The sequence below is a fragment of the Euleptes europaea genome, chromosome 8 (genome assembly GCF_029931775.1).
Source record: "Euleptes europaea isolate rEulEur1 chromosome 8, rEulEur1.hap1, whole genome shotgun sequence".
Classification (NCBI taxonomy): domain Eukaryota; kingdom Metazoa; phylum Chordata; class Lepidosauria; order Squamata; family Sphaerodactylidae; genus Euleptes; species Euleptes europaea.
Genome location: NC_079319.1, coordinates 97,976,516 through 97,996,971, shown reverse-complemented (window position 1 = coordinate 97,996,971; position 20,456 = coordinate 97,976,516). Strand labels below are relative to the sequence as shown.

The 20,456-nt window shown below is 48.0% G+C and overlaps 1 protein-coding gene across 1 annotated transcript in view; it reads right to left on the bottom strand.

The window, feature by feature from the left end:
- Positions 1–19,579, bottom strand: part of PHLPP1 (PH domain and leucine rich repeat protein phosphatase 1) — a 269,392-nt gene extending 249,813 nt beyond the window's left edge. Inside the window, exons 1-2 of the mRNA XM_056854991.1 lie at positions 18,878–19,579; positions 18,292–18,769 (exon numbers count right to left, since the gene is read on the bottom strand). Of these exons, the coding sequence (XP_056710969.1) occupies positions 18,292–18,769; positions 18,878–19,579 (1,180 nt within the window). The remainder of the gene's footprint in view (positions 1–18,291; positions 18,770–18,877) is intronic.
- Between the last annotated feature and the right edge of the window lie 877 nt (positions 19,580–20,456).

The following is a 20,456-nucleotide window of genomic DNA, read 5'->3' as shown; positions in this document are numbered from 1 at the left end:
AACCTACCCTCCAGAAATGTGTTTAATTGCCTTTAAAAAACAGCTAAGCCATACTTTTGTCATTAAATGGTTTATTAAGCTTTCAAAGTAGCTAGAATACTACATAACACATAATTAATGCAAAGATTACCATCTAAAAAACATCATAAATATAGAGCTCACCTGCTGGCAGCACCCACATAGACTCCAGAGATATTTTGGATATAGAGGTTATAGGTCAAGGGCCAGCTAAATCTCATACCTAAATGCCAATTTAACATTGCAATAAGAAAATACCCCAATCCCTAATTAGAGATTTCCAGGAGATTGAGGTGGTTAGAGTCTAAGTCCAGTGAAGACTACATCCAAATGAACAGTGTATTGTGTTCGGTTTGGGGCACCGCAATTTAAGGATGCATCCAGAGGAGATCAACAAAGATGGTGAGGGGTCTGGAGACCAAGTCCTATGAGGAAAGGTTGAAGGAGCTCGGTATGTTTGGCCAGGGAAGCACAGAAAAAAATGCTTATAATGTTTAAACACACACAAGATTTTTTAGTGTGAATGATATGGGCAATAATGTGCTACAATTTGTTTAATGACAGTATGTTATTAAAGAGTTACCGTAAGTGTTTTTAATGTCACAAAGTTTAGTTTAAGCTTGAGAGCCAGAGTGATGTAGTGGTTAAGAGGGGTGGTTAGGAGCGGTGGATTCTAATCTGGTGAGCCGGGTTGGTTTCCCCACTCCTACACATGAAGCCTGCTGGGTGACCTTGGGCTAGTCACAGTTCTCTCGGAACTCTCTCAGTCCCACCCACCTCACAGGGTGTCTGTTGTGGGGTGAGGAAGGGAAGGTGATTGTAAGCCGGTTTGATTCTTCCTTAAGTGGTAGAGAAAGTCAGCATATAAAAACCAACTCCTCTTTTTCTTCTTCTTCATATCCAAATATGTTTGTAGTCCTACCTATTGTGGGGGAGAATTTCTGGTCAAATACACTTTTTCCTGTTTACTACAGAATTTGTTTTCTTCCTTCAACTTTTATTTTCCCCCCATCTCAGATGGCAAAAATTAAAGGTACAGGCACTATGCTAGACCAGAGTGTAGCAGTTTGCAACTCTGTCTCAAGTACTGAGTATAGTTACAGTATTCCTTATAGAAAACAAAGATATCTATACTTTTATATTCCATAAATATGCCAAATAGCTAATAAAATTGTACTGACATAAATGATGTTTTTATACATTATTCTACCAATGAAAGAAGTTTAGGTTTGATAGGAAAGTATTGCATATATTTCAGTCATTCCCAAAATTAAGTTTTTCCCAATGGCTTCAAAATACCTGGAAATTTTTCAACTTTAAGTGGAGAAGGATGAGAAGTCACAGAAGCTACCCTTGACAACAGAAATTAGTCACCACCCAGGGGGTTGCAGATGGGGAAGGAATTTGCACTTCACTATGTTCTTCTTTTCAGTAGCATAAATGCTGGGATTTGTTACGGAAGTTCAGACCTTCTGGTAGACATTTCTGTTTCTAAAGTAAGGACTAATCCAAACAGTCACGAAGACCTTCATGTGCGATTTGCTCCTACTGCTATAGAACACCAGACCAGAAGCAAACAACGGTCAGTTGACAGATCGACAGATAGATATCATGTTAATCTCTCATTGCTAAACTGGACTAAGGATGAAGATGAACACTAATCCACTATACTTGTTTCACTACAGGTCCCAGACATCAATCATTCAAAACCCTCAAAATAAGTATTCGGAATGCATTCCATCCACAACAGACTCGCCACACATCTCTGGTTTATAAGTTTTATTAATAATGCTGAGTAAGCCACATTATGAATTGTAATGTGTGTGTGTATGTGTTAAGTGCCGTCAAGTCGCTTCCGACTCATGGCAACTCTATGAATGAAAGTCCACCAAAATGTCCTATTTTGACAGCCTTGTTCAGATCTTGCAAATTGAAGGCTGTGGCTTCCTTTATTGAGTCAACATGAATTGTAATAATTTGTTTAAAATGCACTGAAATCTGACCAAAAAAAAGGGGGGGACAATCTTGTTTCCTTCCAGCCAGGGAAGCGAGGCAAAACCATGCCTCAGCTCTGATGGAAGCATGGGGACCCTATGTCAGTATGCCAAGTTATAACGTGAAGTAGTCAAGATTTAGGACACTTGCAGATGTATCCAGACTTTTAACCATGATTAAGACAGGACTAGGATGCAGGATTCTGTTCTTCTCACCCTATGGCCTTAATGATTTGCTTCAAGTCTGTACTGACCTCAACTAACCATGGTTACCACTGTAAACTAGATTTAAAACCAGAGTTGAATAGGAATGAACTTTTAACCAAGCCTTCCCAAACAACACACCTCACATCAATTAAGGGGCATCAATTAAGGGGCCAAGTAAACAGTGCCCAATACTAAAGTTTCTCCCATTGCAGTTTGAGACTGTCCATACTTTTCTTCCACACGTAAAATTTCACAAAACAATTACAAATTGATTTTTAAAAAGCCAAATTCAGAGTACACTAAACTAATTTGCTATCACGTCAGTAATTGTGCTGGTACCCCTGTGCCTGTTTATTAATATAACTTAGCTTTAATAGAGCAGCATAATATTCATAGGGCATTTTAGATATTCTTTAATGTTTTACTTTGGATTATATATCTACACACTATTTGCAAACCTTTCCCTCTTCTAAATTTCATCCACTTCCCTTTCCTGTTGAGAGAGAAAGGCCTTGTTTTTTCTATAATCACAACAGACATACTCCAGAAAAGGGCAAAATGTTTTAATTCCAACATAAGAACATAAGAAAGGCCCTGCTGGATCAGACCAAGGCCCAACAAGGCCAGCAGTCTGTTCACACAGGGGCCAACCAGGTGCCTTTAGGAAGCCACAAACAAGACGACTGCAGCAGCACCATCCTGCCTGTGTTCCACCCCACCCAAAATAATAGGCCTGCTCCTCTGATACTAGAGAGAATAGGTATGCAGCATGACTAGCATCCATTCTAACTAACAGCCATGAATACCCCTCTCCTCCATGAATATGTCCACTCCCCTCTTAAAGCCCTCCAAGCTGGCAGCCATCACCACATCCTGGGGCAGGGAGTTTCACAATTTAACTATGCGTTGTGTGAAAAAATACTTCCTTTGATCTGTTTTGAATCTCTCACCCTCCAGCTTTAGCAGATGACCCCGTGTTCTAGTATTATGGGAGAGGGAGAAAAACTTCTCCCTGTCCACTCTCTCCAAACCATGCATAATTTTATAGACCTCTATCATGTCTCCCCTTAGCCGCCTTCTTTCCAAGCTAAACAGCCTAAGCGTCCTAACCGCTCCCCATAGGACAGTTGCTCTAGTCCCTTAATCATTTTGGTTGCTCTTTTCTGCACCTTCTCAAGCTCTGTAATATCCTTTTTTAGGTGTGGTGACCAGAACTGTACACAGTATTCCAAGTGTGGTCTCACCATAGATTTGTACAAGGGCAGTATGATATCAGCAGTTTTCTTCTCTATTCCTCGTCTAATTATGACCAGCATGGAATTTGCCTTTTTTACAGCAGCCGCACACTGGGTTGACATCTTCATTGAGCTATCCACTACCACCCCAAGATCCCTTTCTTGGTCTGTCGCTGCCAGCACAGATTCCATCAGTGTATATGTGAAGTTGGGATTTTTTGCCCCAATATGCATCACTTTACACTTACTCACATTGAATCTCATCTGCCATTTTAATGCCCATTCTTCCAGTACGCAGAGATCCTTCTGGAGCTCTTCACCATCCGATTTTGTTTTAACCACCCTAAATAATTTGGTGTCATCTGCAAACTTGGCTACTTCACTGTTTAACCCCAACTCCAGGTCATTGATGAACAGGTTGAAAAGCACCTCCCTGAGGCACCCCAACTGCTCACATCCCACCATTGTGAGAACTGACCATTGATTCCTACTCTCTGCTTCCTATTTTTCAGCCAGCTCTCAATCCATAAGAGGACTTGTCCTCTTATCCCATGACTATGAAGTTTGCTTAGCAGTCTTTGGTGGGGGACTTTGTCAAAAGCTTTTTGGAAATCCAAATACACAATATCCACAGGCTCATTCCTGTCCACATGCTTATTGACGCTATAAAAAAACTCTAATAGGTTAGTGAGACAGGACCTACCCTTACAGAAGCCATGTTGGGTTTTGCCCAGCAGACCTTGCCCTTCTATATGCTTGACAATTCTATCTTTAATAATGCTTTCCACTAATTTACCCAAAACAGACGTTAAGCTAACTGGCCTGTAATTTCCTGGGTCCCCCCTGGAACCTTTTTTATAAATGGGTGTTACATTGGCCATTCTCCAGTGCTCTGGTACAGAGGCTGATCAAAGGGACATATTACATATCTTACTTAGAAGTTCAGCAATTTCCCATCTGAGTTTTTGAAGAACTCTAGGATGAATACCGTCTGGTCCCTGTGACTTGTTAGTTTGCAGTTTGTCTAGACGTTCTAGGACTTCCTGCCTTGTTACCACTATTTGCCTTAGTTCCTCATTTTCCCCTCTCCAAAATCTCTGTTCAGGAGAAGGAATCTCTTGCAATCTGCCCAAGTACAGCATGTTGGTTACATGCCACTAAGGTAGATGCGCGGCATACAGTCCTTTGGTCCATGTTTTATTTCCAAAGTGGTCCTCCATAAAAAACAAGATAACCTCCCTGAACACACCGTATAATCTGGACTGCTTTACTACTGCATTCCAGAATTAGATATGCTGTATGCCAGCCAGCCAATCTAACAATAGATTAAATCTACAGGAAACGCTGTGGCAATAAATGAACGCTTACTGACATGTATAATATGGCACCGAGCACAGCAGAAGCTAACATTCACAGTCTAGGAGCAGCCAGTTTCATGCGAGAGAGTTTCAGAGGATGAACCAACCTCTTCCGCAAGCCACACACTTGCAGCATCATTTATTCTGTTGCGCAAAAAACCAAAATAACTTCTAAATGATGCAGCATTGGTTGAGATGTCCATTTTTGAATTGCATCACAAAGAGCTTTTAAAAGACAAGGCTAAGTGGTGAGAAAGCCACAATTAAGTGATCATCTTAGAAGCAAGCACACCCAGTGAGAATGCCAATTTATATGCATGTCACGTTGTAGCCTTAATATTGTTTATTAAACACCATGCATCCTCTAATTAGATAAGGCTTGTTTCCAGTATGAACAAAATCAAGGTAAGAGACACATGTGGTTTTGTTTTGCATTACTTGTCTGTGAGACACAGAAAATAGTTAAACTGAGAATGGACCCTTTTCTAGTACCGGGGTCCAAGAACGTACCGCTATCAACAGCTTTCACGGACATCTGAGGATGGCAAGTTAGCAAAACATTTCACATCACCAGAGTTTATTCTTTCATTCTATAAGCCTGCAGCTGACTTCACTCGTGTTCAACAAGAGGGGTGTTAAAATGGACAGGTCTGCTCCTATGAAATTATGCCATGTGGCTGAATTTAGTTCTTCCTGAAGTGCTCAGTCTCCTATACACAGAAGATCAGATGTCAAGGAGTTCTGATCCCAAACACTCAGTTTTGTATTTGGGGAGGATGTTCTCAATCATAGAATCATAGAGTTGGAAGGGACCACCAGGGTTCATCTAGTCCAACCCCCTGCACAATGCAGGAAACTCACAACTACCTCCCCCACACACACCCAGTGCCCAGAAGATGGCCAAGATGCCCCCCTCCCATGAACTGCCCAAGTTCATAGAATCAGCATTGCTGACAGATGGCCATCTAGCCTCTTCTTAAAAACCTCCAGGGAAGGAGAGCTTACCACCTCCCGAGGAAGCCTGTTCCACTGAGGAACTGCTCTAACTGTTAGAAAATTCTTCCTAATGCCTAGATGGAAAGTCTTCAGAATTAATTTTAACCCATTGGTTCTTGTCCAACCTTCTGGGGCAACAGAAAACAACTCTGCACCATATATGACAGCCCTTCAAGTACTTGAAGATGGTCATCATATCCCCTCTCAGTCTTCTCCTTTTCAGGCTAAACATACCCAGCTCCTTCAACCTTTCCTCTGGACATGTTCCAGCTTATCTACATCTTTCTTAAATTGTGGCCTATTGAGTCTCATGAACCTCACCTGAAATCGGCTGTTGTTAGCCCAGATGCAGAATGGACCAAACTCTAGTACCACCCTACTCTTGCACCTGAAATCAATAGATTATATGAGCAAGTATTCTTTAATTCTCACCCATCCCACTCTATTATCTGTTCAAAGACTTTACAAAAATTGTTTTACCCATTAAAAGCTTAGCATCACATTTCTAGATTTTTTTTGCCACCTAATCATAGCTGACTTATGGCGACCAATAGGGTTTTCAAGACAAGAGAGGTTCAGAGGTGGTCTGCCATTGCCTGCCTCTGCATGGCAACCCTGGTATTCCTTGGTGGTCTCTCATCCAAATACTAGCCAGGACTGACCCTGCTTAGCAGATTCCAGTTCTGACATGAGCGGGCTACCCCGAGCTATCTGGGGCAGAGCATTTATAGATCATAAGGCAACTTTGTCAAGATTACAAGTCTGTCAGTTAGTTTGACAGGTGCAGGATAGATCAGTGAGATCTAAGGATGATGTAATCAGCCTGGAAAGTACCTGGGGAGCTAGAGAAAGCTGGCCTGATCCAGCTAGAGCCAGGTGGCTGATGCAATGCAGTAGCAATGCCAGGATAATTGGATATCTACTGTGATTGGTGGCTGCAACCACCAGGTGTATATATTGAAGTGAAACTGCAGTTCTATGCGGGATGTTATGAGCGGAGAGTGTGAAAGGAGTATCTGTATATATTTCTGCACTGTAAAATAAACTACACTTTTTCTATGTGGCCGTGGACTTTCTGATGGGTATCCTGGACAAGACTGCTAATCCGCTTGGCTTCCGCATCAAACTTTTGAGAGCCAGCGTGGTGTAGTGGTTAAGAGCAATGGACTCTAATCTGGTAAACCGGGTTGGTTTCCCCACTCTTCCACATGAAGCCAGCTGGGCGACCTTGGGCTAGTCATAGTTCTCTCAGAACTCTATTAGCCCCACCTACCTCACAGGGTGTTTGTTGTGGGGAGGGGAAGAAAAGGTGATTGTACGCTGGTTTGATTCTTCCTTAAGTGATAGAGAAAGTCAGCATGTAAAAACCAACTCTTCTTCTTCTTCTTTAAATAGAACAGAGCGATTGCCCAAATTCTGACCCCACCCCAGGGAATCAAGCAAAAATTTGTGGCTTGAGAACTTTCACAAAATAAAGAGCGATCATTGGGCACCAACATAGAAACAGCCACTGATAAGAAAGTGTGTTGGCTCAGCAGGTAGGCGAATTCAGGCGCGCAGGGGGGGGACACGATATCCCTATCAAGCTCCCACCAAGTTATTAAACTAGCCACAGAGACAGGCATGAGTGATGTTATAGAGTGCCTGAATGGAAAAACTGACCCTGAAAAACTGTAGTTCAGGTCCTTACATGAGCCATGAACTCTCTGTAGGTCATTTTAGCAACCTCCACCCCCACTCTGCAACATGGAAGAAGAAAAAAGAATTATTTAGCTAATGGGTGTGACGTACTTTGGACAAGGACCAAAACAGCTCCAAAACTGCTATTATTATGAAATAAAACCAGTGCAGCCTACAAGATAATAGGGAGAGAGCTCAATCCCCTTGCATCTCCTGCAAACAGAATAGGTGAGAGGTGATATGAAAAGCCTCTCTACCTGCGAGCCTAAAAGAGCTGCCAGTCAAAGCAGACAACATGACCTCAATAGACCAATAATGCACCCTGATTCCGTAAAAGTCAGCTCCACATGTGATAAATGTCTTGAATCTGGATTCAAAATCAGCCATGAACTCATTGATCCCAAAATGTGTTCTTTGGGGGGGGGGGTTTAAAGAGCATGCTGCCAGTCGCAGCTGCACGCTAAAGCCATGGGACAACACCCCAACCCTTTAGCATAAGCTGCACTTGGAGTATTGATGAACACCTACCCAACATCCGCTTCTCATTTCAAAATGAACACACTACCATCATTAGTCACTTCCTCCTCGTAAATGCTGGTACGTAACACAGTGGGTTAAAGTGCCAGCTGTTGCGACCTAGAAGAGCAAAATTGTTATTCTACAGATGTTATACCAGACCTTAGAAAACGGATGTTCCTCTCCACATGCCAAGCAGTATAAGTCATTTGTGGGGGTAGAGGAGAGATTGCTGCATAGCAATGGTGTTAGATATAGCTATGCCAGGGAGCCTGTGGCAAGCATACAATACACGAAGGACAAACAGATTGCTGGGGAGACATACACTGGGGAACTGGGGTAAATACTTGTCTGTTTTAGACCACGTACAAGTCTTCCATACATCGTGGCAAGCTCTGTTGGGCTGTAGGCTGTACAAAGTAACTCTGAACTACTCAAAGCAAACTGAGGTTCCTACTGAAAGGGGCAAGGCTACATCACAAGGTAGGTTTGCCAGAAAAGTTAAAGTGAGCTGTCAAGTCACAACCAGTTTACACCGACCCCACTGCAGGGTATCCAAAGCAAGAGATGAGCAGAGGTGGTTTGCCATTGCCTTCCACTGCATAGTGACCCTGGACTTCCTTGGTGGTCTCCCATCCAAGTGCTAACCAGGGCCAACCCTGCTAAGCTTCCAAACGGACACGATCAGGCCAGTCTGAGCTACCTCAGCTGCTACTTCAGAAAAGTAAGAATTGGAACATTTGCCCCATGCCTTAAGCAGAACATGAACTAATTTAGCAAATATATTTTTATCCCTATAACAAACACAATTAGCAACAACAAAAACCCAGTCCACTGTGGTCTAAATTCAAATATTTTTATGTGGAAGTTATTTTTATCGTAATGTTTGCAACAAGTCAAAGACAATATAACCAGAACTCCTCTTACACTGTTTAAGGAAAATACACACACAAAAGCATGGTTGCCCACTCATGTATTTCAACAGAATTTAACTCCGGTCCATGGAGGTCACTGGAGCAACTCACTGCCTGCAGAGCTTGCTAATTCCATGTCAGACAGGTGATTATAATACCCCTTCCATTGCATGAGAAGATTGTAGATAGATAGACAAACAGACAGATATCCAATCAGCTGAATTCATCACTTAATTTCTCTATGGCAAGGCTGGGCAGGCCAGCTAGTGCTACTTTAAGACACCCCTTGTGTGTTCAAGGGTGTTGCTTCCCCTTTCGTCGTACATCGTCCTTGGAAAGCAAGGGGCGTGGGAGAGAAGAAATGGCAATGTGTTACTCACAAGAAGTTAATTTTTAGAGGGTCTTCCAGTTAAAAACCGGCTGCCCCACCAGAAATAAAGCTAGCAAGGGGCAACAAGTTAAGCTAGCAAGGGGCAACAACCCAAATATTTATGCGGTACCAAACACATTGCTGGAGGGTTTTTATTCCGTATTGCACTCATGCACACTGTACCTCACCAACTGAAGATTACATACTCTGTAAGGCACAGCTTCTCCTGGCACAACTGCAGATGCACAGAGGAGGCACAACAAAGATGCACACAAAGGCCAACAGTTTTCGCTATTAGGTATTTATTCATACCCCACATTTCTCCCCAACGAGGAACCAAAGCAAGCTACTTACAACACAGCTCTCCACTCCTCCATTTTCCCACAGCAGCCCTGTGAAATAAGCTGAGTGTGACTGGCCCACCGTCACCTAGCAAGCTTCAATGGCGGAGATGGGATTTGAACCAAGGTCTCCCAGGGCACGAGTTCCAACACTATATCCATTACACCTCACCAGAACACATTCAGTGCAGCTGTAAATGCAAACCCATGGCTAAGCCCAACAAGGAAAACAATACAGGGCGGGCATCTTCCCCCCAAGATTACAATTCAAAGTGCAAACCACGGTTTGCAGGGCGCTAGCATTTCAATGCCACCAGACCTAAAAGCCAGGGGACTCTCTATTGCTCGCAGGTTTAAAAACCGTGAAGCACTGTTGTACCTGAGAAAGGTGGTTCAAACAAATACACATAGATTATTATGTGGTTGATAGTTTTTGATTTTTCAAAAACTATCAATTTCCTCAGAAAAAAAGCTTCAAAAATGCTGAACCATTAAGAAGAAAGTTACTTTTCTTCATTTTGGGTCACAGAACCACAGAAAGAACAGCTACAAGAATTTGTTCCAACAGGATAATCGGTCAAATTCTTTTGAAAGTTTAACACAACTTTGAGAACACTTTTCCAGGTAAACAATCACCACAAGGCTACCTTCGCCCATATTTCCTGTTTCGGGGGAACAGGAAAGAAAGAAATAAGTCATTTTTCTGTTTTGCCTTTTTAAGCCACTACGATAAAGCCACTCAGTAAACAAAACTAAGTACAAAGCTGATGGGAACTGTTTGGATCAGAGCTTTGAATTCTTTTCTACTATTCTGAGGGCTTTCATGTGGCTGTACCCCACTGACAGATTGTACGAAGCGTCTAATGTTCTAAATGGAACAGATGGATATTTTAATTGCACAGAAAGCTCCAAAGTATATCAATACCACCATCACCAAGAAGGGATTTGTTACAAAATTTGAAGCAACAGTGTTGGATGATGAAAGGGGGAAAATTATCAGCTAGAAGGCCTTCAGCTTTTAGCAGAAATGACTAGCAGCTGAGGCAAAGTGAAACCGGACACAGAAGACTTAACCCGTTCCCTGTAGGTATGTCAGGATATTGCATTCATTTTATAGCCACAGATCTTGATATGCTTACAAAGCCCCGCTAAGTTTCAGGGGCTTCCTTGTTTTCACCAGTTTCTCACTCCCACTGCAGATCTATGAAACTCAGTCTAGTGTGGAGTGGTCAGAGTGTTGGACAAGGCTTGGAAGATACAGGTTCAAATCCTCTTTCACAATTATCACTAGGTGACCAGTCATATTCTCAGCTAGATGTTCCTCAAGATAAAATTGGGGGGGGGGCGGTAATCCAAGTATGGAACTTACCGTGAGGTTCTCCAGCCAACCTCGGCAATCCCAAAAAGTCACTCGCTCAGGCAGGCAGGTCTAAAGCAGGTAAACGTTTATTCAGGAGCCGCAGGTACAGCATAAGCAATCCACAGGTTCAAAGCTGCTAATGACTAACCGAACTACAAAGCGTAACTTTAAGCACTAAGCAATCCCAGGTGCAAAACCAAGCAGGCCTGGGAATTAGGAGATAACGGTGCCTGGTAGGAAGTAGGGAGTGAGCAAGCCATAATACTGAAGTTGCCTGCTTGAGACTCAAGGTCAGAGCAGGGGGGGGGAGGAAAGGAGCGGGGACAGCTTGAACAGCTCAGAGAAACAAAACCAAAATATGCACTTGAACAGAAATGGGCCTGTCTGGACAGTATGACTCCTGACACTTACATGAAAGGAACTTACATGAAAGGTAGACCTCCATATCATACCCATCAACAGTCAAGAGTATTTCAATTCCAGCATTAATGCCACAAACGTTCATCACTTCAGATGAAACATTTTTGGTGAATACCCATTTCATTCTGAAATCTCAAACAAAATTGCTCCTACATCAAGTTATATACTTATTTTTCAATTTGCGTTCACCATAAGCACGCTGGTTTCCATTTAAATTTTTCAAAGAGTTAACAAGCCTGTTGGGAGAAATTAACGTGCTAGAAGACTGTTTCGAGCATAGAAATGGGAGAGGTTCTAATTGGTGTTCAAGCAAAGAAGTCGACTGTAAGGCAATCTCATCATTTCAGGGAGCAATTCTGCTAAGCCTGACCTAATCCGTCTCCCAGCTATAATAATACGCCTTGTAATTGAGCTATGAATTCTTGTCAAGCTCCATAACCCCACCTGCCCAATATATACACACACACAAAACACTCAGCCCAAACAGCTGGTTAAGCACAACCTTTTTTCACGAAGCTACAGTAAATCAAAGGTTGAGAAACGGAAAAGACGGCTTCCAAGATACCAGCTATCCGTCACCATGGGCCTCCCAAACTCATTACCCAAACCTCCTACTGAATCATCGTTAGGGTTAAGGGTTCGTATCCAACCTCTGACCCAGAAGCAGAATATTCCTTCCTCGCTTGTGCTACAGCATCCACTCCCAGACAAGCTTTTATGACCTATAGGGAGATGAGAAAAGGGGCCTCTGCTCAGAAAAGCACCCGTTTTATGTCTGTTGCGGCAGGGGGGACAGAGAAGAGCATCTGGGGGGCCCTTAAAGACTAACGAGATTTGATTCCAATATAAGCTTTGACAGAGAGCAGCCCATGAGCATCATACTTCTTGCTTTGAAGCCAAAGACCTCTCCACTTGATGTCACGAAGCTGGACTTTGGACTGAGATAACCTGCCTTTAGAGATCAAAGCACATTTCCCCAAAGGACACAGAGGCATGTTAAGAGTTAAATGCCTGCACGTGGACAAAGGGAAGCAGAAACAGGAGAAGCGCACTTTCTGATTGAACGAAGAGGAAGGATGTAATATCTTTTGCCATCATCACCACACAAGCTTATTCTGCAGCACTAGTCTTCAATCATGGGTCAGGATCCTCAGATGAGTCACAGAACCTGAACCCCGTTGGGTCAGAAACTCCTATACAGTTACCTTTTCGATGCTTTTTGGGAGGAGCTCCATGCCCCGGGGAGCCAGGAGGTCCCTTCTGCCTCTTTGCACACAAGCAGGACAATGGGGAGGTCACTCAGCTGTGGAGAGGAGGGCAGTCCTCCCCTCTCACCTTCTGGCCGCCACCACCCCCATCAGCCCCCCCACCCACCAAATGCTCCACATGCATTTGCAGAGCACAACCCCCTTCTTACAAAGGTTGTTAAAACTCTGATCCCTCCTCTTACTTTTATGTGACTTAATGCCTCGTGGAGCTATGATGCAACCTGGGTGTTACAGGTGAATCACGCGTCTGCAAAAGTTGAAGAAGACTGTTCTGGATCACACAGCTTTGACATTTGGAGAGAGAGAGAGTCAGACAGACTCCCTTAAAGCAATTAGATACCACCAACTATTTTGCACACGGAGCCAGCGTGGTGTAGTGGTTAAGAGCAGTGGTTTGGAGCGGTGGACTCTGATCTGGAGAACTGGGTTTGATTCCCCACTCCTCCACACAAAGCCAGCTGGGTGACCTTGGGCTAGTCACAGCTCTCTCACCCCCACCTACCTCACAGGGTATCTGTTGTGGGGAAGGGAAGGTGATTGTAAGCCGGTTTGATTCTTCCTTAAGTGGTAGAGAAAGTCGGCATATTAAAAACCAACTCTTCTATTAAAATTAGCCCGGCCATGCTGAAAGGGCGCCTGCCATCAATCACACCACGCTCCTGCTACCATAATACGACAGGATGAAGGAACACAAAGCAGCAGCATCTAGCCCAACAGTTACCAAAGGAGATGCACAGAGAACCAGCGAGACATAGCAGACGATACCCACTCTGCCATGGAAGCCGGCTGGGTGACCTGGAGCCAAGGAGGCAGCGCTCTCACAGCCTCTCCTTCCTCACAGAACGGTGGCTGTGAGAAAATGCTGTATGCCACTTTGGGTCCCAAACAGGGAGAAAAGTGGGGTACGAAGAAATGTGAAACCAATGAATAGCTTTGCTAAGCTAGCAAATCACCTCTGCATTTTGTCTAAATTAGATTTAACTCTACATGATTACCTTTCACCCTGTACGCTTCCTGAATTTCATGGCACCTTGATCCTGCTGGTTTTTGTCTTGTTTTTTTCCTCCATACTGGTACATAAAATGAGCCTTGACCTGGATCGCATGGGCTAGTCCAATCTGTCATATCTCAGAAGCTAAGCAGGGTTGGCCTTGGTTAGTACTTGGGTGGGAGACACCCCCCCCCCAAGGAAGCCAGAGATGTTACACAGAGGCAGGCAACGGCCAAATTCTGCTCATCTCTTGCCTTGAACACCCTGAGCAGCCATAAATCAGCTACAGTTTGACAGCACCTTCCTCCACCACCACATAAAATGACTGCCTGCATCCGAAGTGGGTTCTAGCTGTCAGGCTTCATGCTGACACTAGCCCATGAAACTATCATGCTAGAACAAAGGTGTGTTCGCCTTTAAGGTGCCACCAGACTCGTACTTATTAGCGACTCCCTGGGAGCTTTACCTTCACCTAGATTTCCCCCATATTCCCACCCCTGCGCATTTGCTCGTGCTTCAGGATAAGAGAGGGAGTGGGGCAATTCAGAAATGAAACCCACTGAGTAAAAGAGAAGCAATTACAGCACGTGCTCCTATTGACATCATCGCTAATTTTGGCTGACCACAGAAATGCTGCTAAACCACAACACTGTCAGGCTGCGCCACATCAGTAGCCTTTCCATGACAAATACGCCCCTGATTATGAGGTTTCAGGATTGCTAATTCATACTGGAAAATATGGATTTTGAACGGGGGGATGGGGGGGGAGAAATGCTGAACTGCCAGTTCAGTTCTGGAACAGCAATTTGCATGTTAAAAAATCACAGCTTAAGTGACTGTATATACTCGTAGCTATAAACAGTGGAAAGTTCACAGTGGAAAGTTCAGTTCCGATGAGCTCTTTTCAATCTATAAATCATCTGTATAGAAACTGCACAAACCCACAGGTTTGCAAACCATACCACACTTTCACGCCTGCGGATTGTCACATAAACCTAGCAAGTGAACTCCATCCTCAGCCTCAAATCAGGCTGGCAGCTACCTAAAGGCAAACAGTTCTCCGGCAAGTGAGCCAGGGATAAAGAAAAAAAGAAAGATACAGTGTGTGCCACAAAGCCCCTGGGAAGTAGATATTTTAAGCAAGGGTAAAATGGGCCGAAGAAACCCACGCTTACAGCAACGCCACCACACAGCTGGGTTCAGAGAAGACCAGGATTGCTGAAGCTTTAATAATCACAGAGGAACAGTATTTTTAGCAGGTGCAAGTTTGCCATGCAGAAGAAGAAGGGCTGGTTTTTATACCCCGCTTTTCATTACCTTTAAGGAGTCTCAAAGTGATTTACAATCGCCTTCCCTTTCCCTCCCCACCCCAGACACCTTGTGAGGCGGAGAGGTGGGGCGGAGAGATTTCAGAGAGAATTGTGACTAACCCAAGGTCATCCAGCTGGCTGCATGTGGAGGAACAGGGAAACCAACCCAGTTGACCAGATTAGAGTCCACCGCTCTTAACCACCACGCCACACCACAAATAAAAGCTAGAATGTCTGAAATTTTCACTGCTGCATTACTGTTATATGTACAAGGATAGTGTGCTGTTTAGTATGCATCTAGCACCCCATTTAACATAGATGGAAATCACCAATCAGGATCATCCATCAATCCTGCCAGCATCCAGAGCTCTCTCTACAAGATCTGCAACCACACCAAGGAATACAATGCCCATATGTAAAATAAGAATGTTCAGTTCAGGGTAATCCACATGAATCTTCACTTTCTCCTATCAGTCAATACTGCAGAATGTAGCTAGCGGTAAAAGGACTTTGGAATCCCAAACACGAGATTTTTTCGTCCAGGACCCAATACGATAATAACCCTGAAAAAATGCCCGCAAACCTTGTAATTTTTCCACTATGGGACATAGCTCTGTTAAGAACAGAATTGTTCAAATGCGGTAGCTTTTTACCTGTGTTCAGTTGGTTTGGAAGACGACCCCTCATCATCCTACAGGTATTACGTCCATGAATCTTACTACCTGCTCAAAGCATGTCCCAATACTCATAATGGATTACAGGGGAAAAACAGAAATGTTTAAAACAAAAACCACTACTTGGGATTTCAAAACTACAGAACTTACCAGTAGCGCTATTCCTCCCCCCCCCCCAAAAAAAGATCCCTACTTCCTAACACTACCTTTATTACCTGCTCTTCACCTCTTCTTGGCCCATATATTGGCACCTCCTTAACAGCAGGATTATACAAATTGTGCCCATCCAGGACGAATGCCGCCCACTAGGGCACACATTTTGTTGTGTGCAGTTACAAAAAATAGAGGGGAGGTTATCCAGCACATTGTTAGACCACATACATAACTGGCATACTGTATTTGGCTTACTGGTCCCAAAGTTTTACAGGCCATTTTTAAACAAAATCAAAGCATGCTTGTATTAAAACCCAAGGATCTACATCTGTTTAAAGATCGGTAACGTTTTGGCTTTCAACATCTTATATTAAGCAGCAGCACAAGGTTGCCAGGTTTAACCCCTGATCTACCAAGACTTAACTAGAGGCAGACTGGTTATACCCGAAGCAGATACTTCCTCTTCTCTTAGCAAAGGTCATGGAGGACATGACTCACCTTCCTATGAGCACATTTTGAGCAGTCAAGGAAATCCATCTGGCACTAATGAAACTACCGTCATTACCTTCTGCAAGATAAGAACATCAAGGTATTCTGGACAGGCTGTCATACAGGGCTTTCCCTACAGCCTTCGGAGGTTTGCCTCAACTCTCTAAAAAGAACCCAACCCGGCGTCGTTCAGCGAAGCGCTCAAAACCACCATCCTATACTGGTCAACTGAGATGTACGTTCAATGGGATTCTCCCAAGGGCTAAAACTGCATCAGAAGATATCAAACAGGATCAGCCCACACAACTGGAAACAGGATTGCAGCCTCGAGCCAAACACTAAGGAGTTCTTTTAAGGGAGCCATCATCTTTCTCCTTCACTTACAGCAGCTACAGGGGATCTGCAGCTCAGTGGAAGAGCCTCTGCTTTGCACACAGAAGGTCCCAGGTTCAATCCCTGGCATCTTCAGTTAAAGAAACCAGGCAAGAAGGTGATGTGAAAGACCTCTGCTTGAGACTCTGGCTTGAGACTCCTGCCGGTCTGAGTAGACAAGACTGATCTTGATGGACTGCAGTTCAAGGTAGTTTCACCTGTGTGCGTGTGTGTGTGACCACCCGTCATCCAAAATGGGGTTCAAGTTTCTCATGACATATGAAAACTGTTTTAGAGGTTTCACTACACAGCACAGGAATTGCCATTTAAGAAGTGCTAAACCTAAAGACATCCTCAGGTACACAAACATAGTTCAAGTGATGCTGGGCAGATTTTTTAAAACCAGACAGCAAAAAAAAAAAAAAAATCAACTGCCACACCTTAAAGCAAGACAGCAGCAGGTTAAAAAGCAACGAATGTCAGTTTTGATATTTCCTTGACTATGCCAGTGTTTCCATCTTGGCTGAAGAAATGGACAACAAACTGCTATCTATGCAAGTATTTTAAGAGGGAACACCTCCCCCTTTTACATTTGCAAGGCTTCCCTTTTACTTTTGAAACCTTTCAAGTGGCACCTACCCTCCTTCCAGCATAGCTGGCCCAATAAACAAGTATCATCTTGAAGCAAACAATGGTGCCTCTGATGTGTGACTTTAGTCAAAAGACAGCCTCTCCCAAACCTCACCTGCTGCACCATTTTGGGGAGGTGGATTAACAAAATATCCATCTTCCAACTCTATTAAATTCTTCCAATTTAATCCGGCCTTCAGCTGAATACGCTTTTAAGGACCTTTATTTTACTTCTTTGCATTGCGGAATGCTGTGCATGTAAACCAAGCTTATTTAACAAAAATACCATACAAAGATACCGAATAAAGTAACGCGTACATGGAAACAACCCTGTAGCCTGCAAAGGGGCCCAGAGAGCCACATTCGGCTGCCGTCGCCAAGATGCCACTAGCATGTAGGTTTCAAGGTATCTATTCCAAACATCTCCCCTAAGAGTTCTAGAAGGGTGGTGTTCACCTGCCCATATTCACTGCCCAACATCCGAAAGCGGAGGGTGGGGGGGGATGGGCGCAGAGAAGAGCCTAGTTTGGACCCTCCTCTTGGCAAATGCCCCATGCCCGAGGGAGCAGACGGGGGAGAGGGGGGAACCCATAAGCGGCGGAGAGTCCTTGTGTGTGGCAGGGTTTGAGCACCTCCCTCCCTCCCTCCCTCCCTCCCTCCCCGAGCTGGAATCCTCCCCTCCAGGCGCACTCAGGCCTCCTCGGCACTTTCCCACTCCCGGCAGACCTCCCCCCCCCCCAGAGGAAGACACCCAACGCAGCCGTTTCCATTGCCGTGCCTGGGAGGAGGAGGAGGAGGGCTCCGTCTGGCAGGGGAGGGAGGGAGATGCCAGCCTCCAGCTGGGGCCCGGGGATGCCCTGGCATTGCAGCTCGCCTGCAGACGACGAAGGTCCGCCCCCCCCCCGGGGAAGACGGGTGCTCGGGAGGGGGCGCTGTGGCCTTGTGCCCCACGGAGGCCCCCTGTCCCCCCCCCCCAAGCCGAAGGCGGGACGCACCTGCATAGAAGCGGACGAGGCGGCCGGTGTGGGCGTGCAGGCCCTCCTCCTGCACCCGCCACAGGCCGCGGAAGCCCAGCTGCGCGAGGTAGTCGTGCTGGATCTGCAGCGGCTTCTCGTGCGGCTCCAGCCGGCGGGGCGGCTCGCCGGGCAGCTGCACGTAGAGGAGGGGGGGCGCGGCGGGGCAGGGCTGGCCCCGGGGGCCGGGGGGCTCCCGGGGGGGCCGCGGGCTCCGGCCGCTGCCCGCGCCCCCCTGCCCCTCCGCGGGGTCGGCGTCCAGCTCCTCCGAGGAAGACGAGGCGGCGCGGGGGGGGCGGCGGCGGCGCCGGGGGGCGGCGGGGGGGCTGCAGCCGCTCTCGGGCTCGGAGGCGCCCAGCAGCAGCAGCGGCAGCGAGGGGCAGGAGCGCGGCGGGCCCCACAGGTACAGCTGGCCGGCGGGCGGCGTCGAGGCGTCCCCGCCGGGCGGGGGGCGGCGGGGCTGGAGGGGGGCCCGCCGGGGGGGGTGGGGGTGCCGCCGCCCGCCCGGCCCCGGGCTCAAGCTGCCGGCGGGGGACGGCGAGGCGGCGGCGGCGGCGGCGGCTTCTGCCTCCTCCTCCTGCTCTCCTTCCGTCCCCTCCTCGTCCTCGTCGTCCTCGTCGCCGGGAGGGAAGCGCGCCTCTCCCGCCGCCGCCGCCGCCTGTGCCTGGCCCGGCAGCCGCACCGCCCCTCCGCGGGAGGCGAGCTGCGGGAGGCGGGCGGCCAGCTGGGCGGCGGGGGTCTCGCGGGTGCACAGCACCGGCCGCAGCCAGCACGCCCGCGCGCCCCCCTGGGGCTGCGGGGGGGGGCGGCGGCGGCGGCGGCAGCAGCAGACATGGAGGCAGCCGCGCTGGACGTCCCGCCGCACCCAGTCCCGCTCGGGCGCCTGCAGGGGCTGCAGCTGCCGCGACCCCGCCGCCGCCGCCGCCGCCGGGGGGGGGAGCAGGGCCGGCAGCCCTCGCCGGTCCAGGCTGCGGGTGCCGCCGGCCGCGGGGGACGACGACGAGGAGCAGGCCGACAGGTTCCTCTTCAGCCGGCCCCGCCGCAACACGAGGGAGTTGGCGCCGCCCGCCGCCGCCGCCGCTGCAGGAGCCCCGTCGGCCTCCGGCGGAGAGCCGCCGCCGCCCACCGCCGCCGCCCCGCGCCGCCGACGACGACGATGCTGCTGCTGCCCCGCGGCGGCTCCTGCTGCCCCTGCTGCGCCCGGCCGCTCCCCCTGGCCGAGCCGGGCCGCCGCCGCCGCTCCCGCTCCGCCTGCCTGCGCAGCTTCCATCGCCGAACGCCCGCGAGCCCCGCCTTCCTTCCACGGGGGAGGGGGAGGGGCGCCGCGCGCGCGCGATTGTGCCGCCTCAGCCCCAGCAGCAGCAGCAGCAGCGGCGCCGACGGCACCGCCGCGCAGTCGCCGCCGCCGTCCTGCCGGCCAGCGCCATTGGGCGGGGGGGGGGGGAGAAGGAACAGCCGCCCACCGACACAGCCGGCCTCTCTCCCTCGGAGGCGCCTTACGAATATGAATCAAACCAGGCCTCGACCGTGCCGGGCCCTCCCCGCCCCCCCCCTCACACCACGCCTCCGTCCTCCCGCCTCCTCTCCTAGCAACGGCACTCAATATTCACGACAGGGCGCCGGCGGCCCTCGCGAGGGGGGCGGGGCTCGAGTCGTCAACACAACCGGCGGCGATTGGCGCCCCAGAAGGGGAAGGCGGGGGGGGGGACTGGGCGGAGGCGCCGCGGCATGTAGTTCCCACGCTCGTCCCTTGCGCTACAAGTGGCGCCAGCGCGGACTACACGTCCCATAAGGCACCTCGCCACTGGGCGGGACACGCAGCGTCCGCTTCCGCTCGCTCGCCCTTTTTTTTTTTTGGCCTCGGCTCAAACGCCCTCGCCTTTTGCTGTTGCGCCTGCGCACAGCTGAGCACGCTCGTGGCCCGCCCCCTTCCCCGCCGTGGTTGGGGCCGGCCCTCCCTCGGCGGTTGTGGAGGCGTCGCTCCGTGCGGCCCGCGCGCCGCCCCTCGGCGGCCTTCTTGGCCAGCGGCGCTGCGTTCGCACAAGTCCGGGGAGTTTTGTTGCAGCCCTCTGTCTGAGCGTAGTAGGGTTGCCAACCTCCAGGTGCTAGCGGGAGCTCTCCCGCTATGACAACGGATCTCCAGCCAA